We start from the raw sequence: 14270 nt of genomic DNA, 5'->3' as shown, positions 1-14270 counted from the left end.
TGCTAGCCAGTCCGATATAAGAGTTTCTTCAATGCGTTACCAGCCATCAAATATATGTTTACACTTATAAATATTACATTACAGGTTTGCTTCTTTTGTTGTTTGCTATTAAGAAGTGTATTCATGACCACTTAGACGTGTGACAGGCTTAACAGACACAAAGATTTGTTGAAAAAGACTTGTGCCTTCATCTTTGCACATCACTCGCAGCCATTACCACCTCTCCTTCTTTTCCCAGTTTCCCAATCATCTTTCCACTTTCCTGCCTCTTGAACTTTATGATTTAGCTTTTGTCTTTTTGTTTCATTCATGGTGCATTGCAATATGACATTTTCTTTTACTTTTGTACACAGATCACCTACAGTATGTGTAGTTATGATGATTTCCTCCCATTTAAAAAAAAAACCATTTATTGTTTCGACAAGTTTGACTTTATTGATTTTGTTTACCAGGTCCACTGCAACAACATGTACTCGCGGCACGTGAAGGCTTTCCGCCAGGTGTTGTGTTACTTCCGCTCTGAGGCAGACTGGGAGGCCACGCCGCTCTCCTTCATCCCCGTGGAGGACGAGAAGAATCCCAGCGCGCGCTTCCTCACCGTCAACCTGGCCAATCAGATGGCCAGCGCCATCAAGTGCCAGTTCTACTTTGCAGACGCCTGGATGATGTTCAGCGAGATCACCTTCCAGTCAGGTACAGACTGAAGCACTGTGTGTGTGTTATCTGTTACTGCAGTAAGAAAGTAATGTTCCTTTATGTATAGTTTATCTTCTTTTACACCTTTAGGTTTATATACTTATGCAACAAAATGTTTATGATTATTTATAAATGTGCATTTTGTGGCCTTCAGATTAATGATGAACAAATGATTCTCTGTCCTTCAGATACAGCCATGTACAACACAACGCTGTCTCCACCCAAGACAGGACTGCCTCCTAACATACAACCAGGTCAATGATCGCTCCACACTCACACACTAAAGTTTTGTGACATGCATGGCTCTGCCTCATATACAAATATGTCATACTTTGTTGACGACAACATTCAGACACAACAAAAACGCACTGACGTGTTTATTTTAATTCGAAAATATAAGCAGTGTTTCAGCCAGAAGAAGAAGTTGAGTTAAGATTTGTAGCGTCCTGCAAGAGGATGTTGTTTTTGCAGTAAGACAGCATATAAACATTCAAAGAAAGAAAATAGGTGAGGAAACGCGGAGGTTTTGAAGACATTACATGGAAGTGTATTTTGAGATGTTCAAATGCAAAATACAATAAATGATAAACAGAGAGTACCTTCCCTTTCTAAATCTTACATTTTTATGATAATGCTTACAGCCTTAATAGAGGTTTTATCACCACAGGCATTTCAATTTATCACAGCAGGAAGTGGAACTAATCACATTAACTCATTGTGTCTTTTCCATTAAGGTTGTCAGCATTCAAAAATAACCTTGTCCATCATTTGGATGATCTAAACAAAATGAACCCAGTATATATTTTTTCACACTACCTGCTGAGACTGCTTTGGCAACATGTTAAACTGAAATCCTTTAAACATTTATATTACTTAGTTCAGTCATATTGATTAGCAAATACGTATAAGGACTGATTTATTGAAAGGTTCATTATGATATTATTTAATGTATCTCTGTTCCCTCACCAGAGGATGACCCCACTCACAAAATAGATGATAGCAACACCCGGATCCTGATTGGTTGTTTAGTGGCCATCATCTTCATCCTCGTGGTCATCATTGTCATCATCCTGTGGAGGCAGGTGTGGCAGAAGATGTTGGAGAAGGTGAGCCAATCGCTGATGATGCAAAAGATATCAAACATCCATTGAGTCTTCTTTCGGGAGGTGGTCAGATCTGTTCCTTCACCCCCCACATCCTTTATTCTAGGCCTCTCGCCGGATGCTGGACGATGAACTAACTGCTAGTTTGTCAATACAGAGTGATACGTTCGTCTACAACCACAACCAGTCGAGCACAATCAGCGAGCAGGAGTCTAACGCCACCTACGAACGCATCTTCCCCCTCGGCCCAGACTACCATGAGCCGTCACGCATCATATGTAAACTACCGGAGTTTGCTCAGAGCTCAGAGGAGCCTGGTAGGTGGACAGATGCGTGTGCTTGCTGACGTATAAACTCAGTTAAACCTCGTCATGTTATGTGAGTGTTGTTTTATACACCGGTGCCAAAGACCTTTAATACATTCTCGAAAAACAGTATAGCTTTAAGGGTCTGCAGATTACCTAGTTGATATGATTAAGGTTAAATACATTATCAACATTATCTTGTTCTTCTTAGTTACATTTTCCATACTGTGTTCCAGCTTCTACCAGCACAGCAGCGTCTAATTCCACCTCAATGTCTGCAGTGCAAGATGGCGCCCCTCACTACGCCGAGGCCGACATTGTCAACCTGCAGGGTGTGACGGGAAGCAACACGTACGCCATCCCTGCGCTAACTATGGACCTGCTGTCAGGGAAGGACGTTGCAGTGGAGGAGTTTCCACGAAAGATGCTCACGTTCAAAGAGAAGCTGGGAGAGGGCCAGTTTGGAGAGGTTTGCACTCTTTACTATTCAGCTGGAGGTTTTCTTGATCTGTTTTCTCACAGATCTAGATGAGCTTCAAGCACAAGTTTTAAATGTTGCTTTCCTCTTCCTGTCAGGTGCACCTGTGTGAAGCTGAGGGGATGCAGGAGTTCATGAATAAAGAGTTTTTATTTGACATCCCCGAGGACCAGCCAGTTTTAGTGGCTGTGAAGATGCTCCGTTCAGACGCCAGCAAAAATGCAAGGTATCAACTCCGTCACCTGAGTGATCTGCCCCAAATACCTCAGTATCAGCCTGTACTGAAAATGTTAAATTCATAATATTCTGATGCCTTTCTTTGTGAAGTAAGTCATTTACTCTGTGTGTTTTGCTAGGAATGACTTCCTGAAAGAGATAAAGATCATGTCACGTTTGAAGGACCCCAACATCATCCGCCTGCTAGCTGTGTGCATCTACAGCGACCCTCTCTGCATGATCACAGAGTACATGGAGAACGGAGATCTCAACCAGTTTCTGTCCCGCCACGAACCTGAGGGACAACTCGCCCTGCTCAGCAACGCACCTACTGTCAGGTGAGTGGTGGTGAACAAACTAGATCTCTATATGTAGGTCTATTTTGTGTCAGTTTTTCTATTAACAACACATAACACTGCTTCCTCTCTTTTTTTTCTCCAGTTTCAGTAATCTGTGCTACATGGCGGCTCAGATCGCGTCGGGGATGAAGTACCTCTCCTCTCTGAACTTTGTCCATCGAGACTTGGCCACGCGGAATTGCCTGGTTGGCAAAAGCTACACGATAAAGATCGCTGACTTTGGCATGAGCAGAAACCTGTACAGTGGGGACTACTACCGCATCCAGGGCCGAGCGGTGCTGCCGATACGCTGGATGTCATGGGAGAGCATCCTGCTGGTGAGGAAAACTACTAAGAATATTTCAAAACATAAATGACAATTTGTATACCAATCACTCACCCTGGGTTACCATTTGTTGTTGAAGAAAACTCAGATGTTCTCATATGGCTAACCAATGAATGAATAATATGAAAACAGAGAATATTTTTGATAAAGGAAGGAAATGGGGACACGGTTTAACAAAAACAAAACTATATCAAAACATCTGTTTACAAACTCGCACTGCAGAATAATCTAGTCTCATTTATTCACTCACATCCTTACCACTTCTTATGGCCTTTTCGCTTGAAAAAATGTTGGTAAAATGAAAAGTCTGGTTTAAGCAAACATGCTGTTGTTTGGGAAGTATTGAGCAATTGGATTAATTGGACTAAACTATAATAACAACTATTGTAGTGACTTGTGGAAGAGTTTGGAATAGATTTGAGTTGTTAAAGACGGGCATTTACTTATATTTATCGAGAAATCTCACCAATATTTTTGATTCTTCATTCCTCATGTATGTGGGAAAAAACTGTTTTTGAGTTTACATGGAAATGAGTGATAAACAAATGATCATTTTGAGGTTGAAATATTCCTTTTAAGGATTTAACTTTTGTTATAGACAAAAAATCTTTGATTTCCTTTTTTTCACAAGATGATAAACATATCACCTTTTGTTGTACAGGGTAAGTTCACCACAGCCAGTGATGTGTGGGCCTTTGGAGTGACGCTGTGGGAGATACTGAACTTCTGCAAGGAGCAACCCTACTCTCAGCTTACTGATGAGCAGGTGATAGAAAACACAGGGGAGTTTTTCAGGGACCAAAAAAGACAGGTGAGTGTTGTTAAAAACATTTCATGTACATATAAAAAAAAATCAGTGTTTCTGTGGCTTAACTTCTTGCCTCCTTCATGCAGATATACCTGCCTCAGCCTGTGCTGTGTCCGGACTCGCTCTACAAGATCATGCTGAGCTGCTGGAGGAGGAACACAAAGGAACGGCCCTCCTTCCAGGAAATACAGCGAGCCCTCCTGGATATACAGCCTTAATCTGGGGCAATGTTTAAGACAGTGTTGGTGCAAGACAAGAGTAGACCATGATTCAGACACAATCCAGGTTGAATCCAACATGTTTCAGTGGAGACATATGATGAGAGCCTCCTGCTACGACTGTTTCATTGGCTCTACAAAGATGGACTACCAAAGACTTTTTATGTGTCTCATAACAAATATTCTGAAGGTTGTGTTGATGAAGCCAAAATTAAATGTAGCAAGTGACATTCGGCACTTTTTAAAATGTATATTATTTCCATTTTATAATTTCAAATTTCCCATTTTACAGTTCTTGATTACATCGAAAAACGTTCTTGTGTTTTCTTTGGAAGACTGCTTGAATGAAGAGGGATGTTGCAGCCAACAATTTTGGTTGCATTTCAAACATTACATCTTAGTTTTAGAGCTCCGCACATTGAGAATATCATCAAGCATCACAGTGTTTCTCATCTCTCTGCAGTCTTCCATCTGTGATTTGAACATGAAGTGTACATGACTGTGTTTGTTTAAAAGAGAAGTCTAAATCTCAAATAACAATATTTTGTATTAATATTTATATGTTTAAATGTGTTTTTTCTGTTCATCTTTTGTCGCTTTAGTTGTGAATTAATATTCTCTTTAAATTGACATGTTTGGAGCATCATATTTGATGTGATTCAGTAACTTTCCCGCTCACATTTTGGGATCGCCCAAACATTTCTTATTTCCTACTTTCAACTGTTATCATCTTGCATTCATCACAAACTAATATCACTGTTTGATAGGTGATCAAATAATGCAACATGCTTATCTTGAACACAGGCTGTGTTTTGATATGTTGGTTTAAAGGATGCCCTGTTGTGCTTTCATGGAGTTTTCTCTTTCCTTCAGTATGTTATACAGGTTTCTGATGCATGTAAATGGTCTGTAAAGACTTAAATCCCTGTGTTCCCACCAAAGGGAGTTTCTCAACATTAAAGCATGTAAACATGGCACAACAGAGGCACAAAATACAAACATGAAACCGTAAAATGAGCATAATAGGTCCCCTTTAACAGTATGTGTCACTAGGAAGATGCTACCGAATGTGTTGTGAGTGTTGAAGAAGGCCTACCTGCTTATAGTTTGTTTCAGTTGACAAAGAAAGTGTATTTCCTTTTTAAATGAGAAATGTGAAGGAAATTGTAGAAATACAACCAGCTGAAGACTCACCTGCAATTTTAGTTATCAGTTTGTTCTTTCTTTTACTGATGTATACTGGAATCTTTCCTCTGATTTCCTCATACTTCTGTGTATAACTATCTACTAGCTTGAATTTAATACTGCATACCACTGTTTGTTTTTCAGCCACTTCAGCCGTATTTTACAGGCTCTCCCCTCTTATCAGAGGCCTTTGTCCCACTAACCTTCTCCATAAAAGAGACCATTATCTTCCCTTACGTGTGGTGTTTAAACTTTTATGGTGAAATCACCCATATCTCTCTGTGTATAATAGTCTGAGTTAACCATGATATTCATTTTGGAGACACATGTGATCGTTGTGAAGAATTTGGTGATTCCCATTGGATAAATAAATATTTTCACCAAATCTTCTATCATCTCAGTTTTGAATTAAATGACTATGGGGCTGATATATAGCTGTAACAATCTAGTGGCACCCTGACAGATTTCATAATTGGTTTTATTACACATTTGTACTCAATGCTTTTCAGTGAAAATGATTTTAAAAATGTTGTACATTGGTGGACAAAACACAAATAAAATTGTAACTGGGAACTCTATCTCTTTAAGAAGGCGTTGCTTTATTCTTCTGAGTGGGCGGTGCTTCTTACTGAGCCACCTGGAATCAGCCTCTGATTGGCTGATCGCTGCTGCAGTGTCCAATCACAGGGAGAGGGAGTTGTGAAGGACATGTCTCCACATCCACGGAAAAACAGGACTTGTTTGTTCGTTAATTTTGAACAAACTTTTGGCAGTACTTTTTGTGTTTTTGGTTTGAAGTTTTGTTTCTAGTTTGCGCAAGAAAATATGAATAAGGTGGTGTTGGTGACTGGAGCAAATAGGTAATGTGTACATTGTTAGGATTGATGAATTAATGGTATGAGTCTTCTGGTTCATTTGTGGCTGTGGTTATACATCAGAATCAGATTCGGTTTTATCCATAGACTGTATAAAGGTTTTATCAAAAGTAGGTTTACACATACTAGAAATTTGTTTTGGTGAACATGGTGCATACAAAGACACAGACAGAGTACGATTTTGTTTAAAGGAGCAAAAAAAAGTACTATTATAAAAACAATATTTACCCTAAATATAAATATGTAGGAAACTGATCTTTATATATGTCAACTTTTGAAACCTCCTTTTCATGAGAGTCCTAGCCTCACTACCTGAATCATTTTGAACATGAAGGTATTTTTCTCATAATTGCAATCAAATGAAACTCTGGAAGTGCCGTCATTATATGCTTTTCATTATATTGTATGTGTTTCCCCTGCAGTGGCATTGGCCTGGCTCTGTGTGAGCGTCTCCTGCAGGACACTGAGGGTCTGCAGCTGTGTCTGGCCTGCAGGAACATGCAGCGGGCTCAGGCTGCTCGCTCCGCCCTGCTCACCTCTCACCCCTCTGCTCAGGTGGCTCTGCTGCAGATGGACACCAGCAGCATCTCCTCCGTCCTTGCTGCTGCACAGGAGGTGAAACTCAGGTGGGAGGATTTGTCATAGATCTGTTACTTAAACACTATTAGAATAAAGCACACAAATAAACAAACTGGTGCTTAAAGCTAAGGTTGTAAAAGAGACAGAATACTTGTCAGCAAATAAGAAGTCTTATTAAGACTGAGAAAGAGGTTTTTATACTTTCTGTCACATGAGCATTTGCGTGTCAATGTGGCACAACTTGAACCATCAGTGTTTACATCCCATCCTTTAGCATTATGCAGCCGGAAAAACACTCATAACACAAATACAGTCATGATGCAAAGGTTATCCTCTATGAACTCAATGATAACATAAACAGTAAAGCAATTATGTCAACAACAAAGATTAATTAAACATAACATTTCATTTAGCTTGTACTTTCATCCAACGCAACTTACAATACTCAAACAGATAGACTCACAACAGCATGGCACACAAATACACATTTCAAATCGAAAAGTCATAAATATAGCACAGACAATGTGCTATAAGTGTCTTAAAAAATGTGTGTGAATTTTCTTCTGCAGGTATAACCGGCTGGACTGCCTCTACCTGAATGCAGGCATCATGCCAAACCCACAATTTGATGTAAATGCATTTTTCAAAGGCCTTTTCTCCAGGTACTTTTACTTTTTAAGATTATCCAAATTCCTAAGCTGTGTTTGTAGCTTTCTATACTTGAAATATCCAGTCTGTATATTGATTTCAAAGAAACATATTTAAAACATTTCCTATGCTGTCTTTCAAAGCTTCTATAACTTTCTATTTTTTTGCAGCCGTATCATCTCCATGTTTGCGACAGGTGAGGGGATCCTGACGCAGAAGGACTGTGTCACCTCTGACGGCCTGCAAGAAGTTTTTGCGACAAACCTCTTTGGCCACTTTTTATTAGTGAGTACTTAATCTTATGCATCCTGAATTATCTAGTATATGTTTTGAACAACAAAGAATCTAATACAAAACCAGGTTTCCTTTAGTTTTCTGCAGCGACAATAATACTTTAGCTGTTTCCCCTTGATGGGATCAGTATAGGTGATACTGGATCTGTCTGTCACTTAGCAACGATGCTCATTAAAAATGAACAGGACTGCTCTGGGCTGGAGGACGCTGCGGACAGTATCAAGCTTACTGTGCCTTAGCAGATTAAAGATTCATTCTGACTTGTATTAAGTTTCCATCAAAGATAAACGTCCTCAAATTAAATCTATCTTTGCAGCTGTATTCACACACATGAAAGAAAACACTTCCATTAAAGCTAAGAGACACTTACTATTTTGTAAACATTCATACCAATTGGGAACGAATAGAACTTTCGTGTTTAGTGTTAGGACTCTGAACTGACTTGAGTGATATCTACAGGACATGAGAAGAGATGCCATTTTCGTTGGAGCTCAAAATCTATAGTATATCTTGTTTGTCTTATGTACTTATTTCTTGAGTCCAATGCAGTTGCACACACATTATAGATATCTGACATGTTTAATACTGAACCAGATTCTATTTGAAATGATGATTTGCACAACAGCTCAAATAGATAGATAGAAAGAAACAAAACCTTTTTTTAAAAATATAACTGTAGGTTACTGCTCGTCCTGGGGCCTACCTTACCTCTGGCTACCAGTAGCTACAGAAATGGTTAAAGGGGATGCATGCAAACTAAGTGCTGTAATAATTATATTATTTTGTACTAACAATACACCAATTTACTAAACCTAAAACACAAATAAAATAATAAACTGAATGCCTAATGGTGCAACAAATGATACATCGATTAGTTATTAGATATTAGTTTAACATCAAGGTATCTAAAAGTGCATTGTAAGAGAAATGAGTAAGATACAGTACAGTAATCTCATCTATCTCCCACACAAATCAACTTAATTCTGCCTTGTTTAAGACAAACTGCAAACAATAAAGAAGTTCCTCATTGTTTCATGAAATAGTATTATCTAAGGCTGAACCTGAGACTCGATGAATTGCTAAGATGTATTTTTTGATGATTATTATAATGCTGTGTTGTTTTTTACTGTGTGCAGATCAGGGAGCTGGAACCAGTTCTGTGTGATGCTGGCCGGACATCCCAGCTGATCTGGACCTCCTCTAGTAATGCTCACCGCTCTGCTTTTAACCTTGAAGACATGCAGCACCAGAGAGGCACACAACCTTACAGCTCCTCCAAATATGCCTCCGACCTACTGAGCCTGGCGCTCAACACACACCACAACAAACAGGTTGACTCAAAAACACACACATCACACGCTAAGTATCACCTACGCTTGCAAATGTAACTTATTTCCTTTAACTCCCATGATGTCTATAAATGTGATAAAGCGTTCATTCTGCTCCCCAGGGTTTATACTCATCTGTCATTTGTCCTGGTTTTGTGATGACCAATCTGACTTACGGTATCTTGCCATCATTCCCAGCCTTCCTCTGGACCCTGCTCATGCCCGTCTTTTGGCTTGTGAGGGCATCTCTGACAGTTAAAATGATTAACACACACACATCAGAAATTATTTGGTTGTTTCTGAATGCATTGTTCTTTTGTGATCTCAGATAAGGATGTTTACGAACACTTTCACCCTGACCCCTTATAATGGATCTGAAGCCCTGGTAGGTAAATCACATTTTTCTAATTTCGTGCACAATTGTGTACGGATTAATTCTTGATTGTTGCTCTTTCTTGCAGTTCTGGCTCTTTAAGCAAAAGCTTGAATCACTGGACCCTCAAGCCAAGTACCACAGCTTAACATCTGGGCTAGGCATCAACTACGCACAGCCACGCAAGGTATGGCAAAGAATACTATACATTACATTTAAGTTTAAATAATCTTGTAAAATAGTAATGCAGTGTGTTTTCTGTTCCCCTCTGCAGATGGATATTGATTTGGAAACATCGGAGGCATTGTATGAGAAACTACTGCAACTAGAAAGTGAAGTGAGAAGGAAACTAAAAGGAAAACAAAAATAATCCTGGAAAGCTCGCAGTCGTCCTGCTGGATCATCATGGTGCTTACAGTATGAATTGATTTTGGGATGGAGACTATTGTATTTCTGTCTGGTGACCTGGGACGGCCATGAACGATAACAGAAATAGCTTTGTCCTCTGCTTGACACTGCAACATACAAGACTGAATTTACAGTACAAATAAACAAGTTACAGTGAAACATGAAATGAAATGTCAGTTATAGGACAAATACTTATGTATGATGTGTGATGATTTAACAATAAACTTTAAATAAAACAATAAATTGCCTGTTCTTGTCCCACTTCTTGCAAGTCTATTCATTCCATAAAGTAGTTTAACATTTGAGGATAACGATACACATTTGTAAATTTCCCCTCTGTGGGACGAGTAAAGGTATTCTGATTCTGATATGCAGACATAGATGGTAGACTAGGTCACAGTCTGTCTATCCTTTGCTGTCCACAAGGGACTGTTTCCAATGTGGTTGTTGATGCCATGATCTTCACGGCAAAATGCATTGCAGTCTGACATCAGACTATCAGTATCATCCCAAAAGTTTACATAGGTGGTCTGTGTGAGCCCCTCTTCGGTGTACGGCGGTGCCGGAAGATGCGTACAGACGCACCTGAAATTCCTCTCCGGAGGATTTGGAGCGTTAAACCAACAGTCGTCCCCGGGTTCCGCCGCTTGTTTCCCGGCCGCACACTCCTCCTCTGCTCCGCTCAGTTTCGGGTTGCAAAAAGCCCAGACCATGCCGCAGAAGTAGATGAAAAACGTGCCCATTACCATGACCATGAGCGCGTAGGACTCTATCATGGCTTTGGTGGCTGGAGATGTCATCTTCGGCAGCGCAGGAACTATCATCGACTGAGTCACTTAAGTGTGTTCCGGAGGGACTGGCAGGACCCGGTGGGTTTGGCCACATCAACAAAGGGTGACCCATTTTGAGTCACTTAGTTTACTTGAGTAATTTCCATTTTATACTATACCTTATACTTTTACTCCACTACATTAAAGGGAATTAATGTTATTTTACTCAATTACATTTATTTAGCAGTCTTAGCTACTTTTACCAAAATGCATTTAGGTCACAAAATTAGTTAAATTATATAAATATTTTTCAAAAAATCTATCAGAACTTTGTTTTTGTACAGCAGTAAAATTACATTTGATGCAACAATATTATCTATAAATGTCACATATATAAATATAATTATATACACATTAAGGCATTTTTTCTGCACAATGTACTTTTTTTATACTTTACATTTAGCTGATAATACTTTTTACTTTTAAGATTTTAAATGCAGGACTGTTACTTGTAATAAAGTATGTTGACAATAGTATATAGGTACTTTTACTCAAGTACAGCCTCTGAATACTTCTTCCACCAGTACACTTCAGCACCATCAGTTCAGTAACATGACAAAGAGAGGAGCAGAAAGTAAGAGACTGTTTTGTTACCACATCTCTGATTGACAGAGGTGGAAGAAGTACTCAGACTTTTTACTTAAGTAAAGTGATACTTAATTGTAAATATACTCAGTTACAAGATAAACTCCTGCATTCAAAATCGTACTTAAGTAAAATAAAAAGAGTAATGGCATCAAGATATACTTTAGAACCTAACATAAACTTATTGTGCATAAAGGCCCATTTCAGAATTGATAAAGGTGAAGCTAAATGTAATTACTTTATGTGCTGCTTCTGGATATCTTTACCTTTTGCTGTCAAATAGCATAACATAGAAAAACCCAAACAAAGTACTTCAAATGTATACTTAAGGAAAGTTCTGGAGTAAATGTACTTTTTTACATTCCACTACTGCTGATTTAGATTAGTGTTTCTTTTAATGACAGCTGATTTCTTAAATTCCCATTTAATTTTTGTCTCTTTCTGCCTTCCGTCTGAGCCTGGTTGAGCAATTGTATATTTACCATTAGAAGAGTTTTTCCTCCATGTACAAAACAAACCCCTAATATAAAATATGATCTATTTAAGGACAATTTAAAACCTAAAAGTGTTAAAGACAATTCAAACATGTAGAGCAATTTTCTCAGACTTCTGACAATATGACCATGCTTTTGTGGCAGAAACTCAAGTACATTAGTCACAGATTCCTATAAAATAATATGTTCTTTTAATCAGTTTAAACATTGGAACTAAGTAGACCTTTAAATAATTGCCAGGCAGTGAAAAGCCTCCTGCCTTTAACTGCTAATGGAAACTTTGTGGATTGAAAGATTGAAGCCACTCTGTAAAGACTTTCAGAAAAACAGATGAAGTTCAAGATATTTTGGAAATCCACTTAGAACTAATGTACTTTTAAAAGTTACTTCATAGCCTTGTTTGTGTTTGGTTTTCTGCAAATACCAGCAGTGTGAATAAATAAACATCAGGAATCTGTTTTGTGGCAGATCTAAAGTGCATTTGTCTCTGTGCATCACAGTGTTCACTAACAAGGCCATCAGCTGCCAGGGTTTCACTTACCTTATACGGTCAAACTGCAGCTCCAAAAATACCATCAGTGATCAATCAGAGCTGCGTATGAAGATGTTACACAAAGTTATAAACACTGAGTCAAAGACTGGCATTTGTGTAATATATTAACCATTTTAAAATACCAGACTATAACATCCTACTATGTGAATGGTTATTGGGGAAACGATGACATTCTGATATCATCCAATATTAAGCAAAATAGAGTATCATGTTTATGTACACAAGCAGCCATTCATCTCAAAAATGGTTTTGATAATATGTTTTGCCTTTATCTTAGTCTGCATCTCTTTACACTTTTGAGTTATCTTCAAACTTAATTACATTGTTGCATTCTGCCAGTGTCCGCTGATTAACATTAAAATGACTTCAAGTTTTGTCAAACATTATTTTAAAATGGCTTATACTGTTTCAATGATTTACGTCATCATGTAAAAAGGAAGGGGTGAAGACTGATGTATCAGCGTGCCTAACGATGACAATCTACAGTTTGTGTTTCCTGTTCATGACAAACTTGTTGATTACTACATGCACTTGTTCCACTAAATCAACCTACCCAATGCAGATGCAATGATCTTTAAATAAACAAAAAGTGTTAATATTTATTTTTCCAATTGCACCTGATGTTTACCTAAGACCAGCCCCTAAAATAATCTTCACTGTGTCCACTGTCTACCAAACTTTAGACTTCTCTAACATGTTTTCCTTTATTTTGAAGGGAAAGTGCAGAGATACATGAGTAGAAAGTAGGGCATGATGATAACATGCAACAAAGGTCTATGGATAAAATCAAACTAGGAACATTTAAATGAATTTGTCGGCATTTCAAACCACTATGCCACCATGAAGCCCCAATTTTGGGGAGCTTATGTAGAGGTATTATGAATAAAGATGGATGCATGCATTAATATACTTAAAAAACACAACACCATTTTTTGTTAATAAAATCACCATCTTTCACTATTCGTTATAGAGCAGAACTACATTTGTTAGGCATTCGGTTTTTAACCCTGAGGAGAGATGCTAAATAACAATATACAAGTTTGAAATAGTGTTTACACTACAGCAGAACATGCAATGTTTGAAGAGGGCCCTGGCTCAGCGTAGTGTGAACACTTGTTCTGAGCCAAATTTGAAAGACTGCACAGCCTAAGAGAATATAGTAGGTCACTCTTGGATGAGTTCTACAATAGTTTTTGTCAGTAGTTACTAAATTATAAATGGACCTTTCCTCTCTTCCTTTTTTAACTAAAACATATTAGCTGCAAACAGATGCACCTGTGTCTTCATTGAAGGTTTAAAAGGATATTTCTTTGAGAATAAATCATCTGTGACGCAGCAGTAAACCCCTCTGTAGTTCAAAACTGTCAAAAGGTTGTAATCCACAGTTTTGAGGCCTGGGGAGTTTTTTTTCCTGAGCAATCAAAACAAGAGTGTGTGAGTGGGAGCACCCATGCTTGTCTTTACAGAGGGTAGCAACACTGGAGAAACTAGCATTGTGGGTAGTGTAGTTTTAAATTGGTTAACCGCACTACTACGTCAACTGCCGCTCTAGTCTAAAAAAACTACACGCCCCATCCGCGCCAACCCCGAGGTCCCGGATGTCTATCGCG

General features: G+C 38.6%; 2 protein-coding genes across 7 annotated transcripts in view; both read left to right on the top strand.

The window, feature by feature from the left end:
• The window catches only part of ddr2a (discoidin domain receptor tyrosine kinase 2a), a 29918-nt gene extending 23647 nt beyond the window's left edge, over positions 1 to 6271 (top strand). The window contains exons 8-17 of one of the 6 annotated variants that reach the window (XM_063892189.1): positions 453 to 693; positions 885 to 950; positions 1690 to 1802; positions 1957 to 2116; positions 2341 to 2573; positions 2681 to 2808; positions 2939 to 3136; positions 3240 to 3474; positions 4144 to 4293; positions 4377 to 6271. In XM_063892189.1, the coding sequence (XP_063748259.1) occupies positions 453 to 693; positions 885 to 950; positions 1690 to 1802; positions 1957 to 2116; positions 2341 to 2573; positions 2681 to 2808; positions 2939 to 3136; positions 3240 to 3474; positions 4144 to 4293; positions 4377 to 4508 (1656 nt within the window). In that variant the 3' untranslated portion in view covers positions 4509 to 6271. Of the gene's footprint in view, positions 1 to 452; positions 694 to 884; positions 951 to 1665; positions 1803 to 1905; positions 2117 to 2340; positions 2574 to 2680; positions 2809 to 2938; positions 3137 to 3239; positions 3475 to 4143; positions 4294 to 4376 lie in introns of all 6 variants that reach the window. The other 5 variants (XM_063892186.1, XM_063892190.1, XM_063892188.1 and 2 more) reach the window with 5 other exon arrangements.
• A 110-nt stretch (positions 6272 to 6381) lies between these two features.
• hsd17b7 (hydroxysteroid (17-beta) dehydrogenase 7) lies at positions 6382 to 10441 on the top strand. The gene is made up of 9 exons (XM_063890584.1): positions 6382 to 6553; positions 6991 to 7194; positions 7717 to 7809; positions 7966 to 8080; positions 9226 to 9420; positions 9540 to 9653; positions 9746 to 9802; positions 9879 to 9977; positions 10065 to 10441. Exons 1-9 carry the CDS (start codon positions 6519 to 6521, stop codon positions 10158 to 10160), a joined length of 1008 nt encoding a protein of 335 aa, XP_063746654.1. The 5' UTR covers positions 6382 to 6518; the 3' UTR covers positions 10161 to 10441.
• Positions 10442 to 14270: the final 3829 nt, after the last annotated feature.

The sequence above is a fragment of the Eleginops maclovinus genome, chromosome 9 (genome assembly GCF_036324505.1).
Source record: "Eleginops maclovinus isolate JMC-PN-2008 ecotype Puerto Natales chromosome 9, JC_Emac_rtc_rv5, whole genome shotgun sequence".
NCBI classification, from domain to species: Eukaryota; Metazoa; Chordata; class Actinopteri; order Perciformes; family Eleginopidae; genus Eleginops; species Eleginops maclovinus.
The sequence above is the reverse complement of the archived record's forward strand: the minus strand, read 5'-3'. Positions and strand labels throughout refer to the sequence as shown.

Coding starts and splice junctions, on each gene's coding strand:
- hsd17b7 (XM_063890584.1), top strand. CDS start 6,519: ATGAATAAGGTGGTGTTGGTGACTGGAGCAAATAG. Junction 6,554..6,990: donor TTGGTGACTGGAGCAAATAG/GTAATGTGTACA, acceptor TTTCCCCTGCAG/TGGCATTGGCCTGGCTCTGT. Junction 7,810..7,965: donor TTCAAAGGCCTTTTCTCCAG/GTACTTTTACTT, acceptor ATTTTTTTGCAG/CCGTATCATCTCCATGTTTG.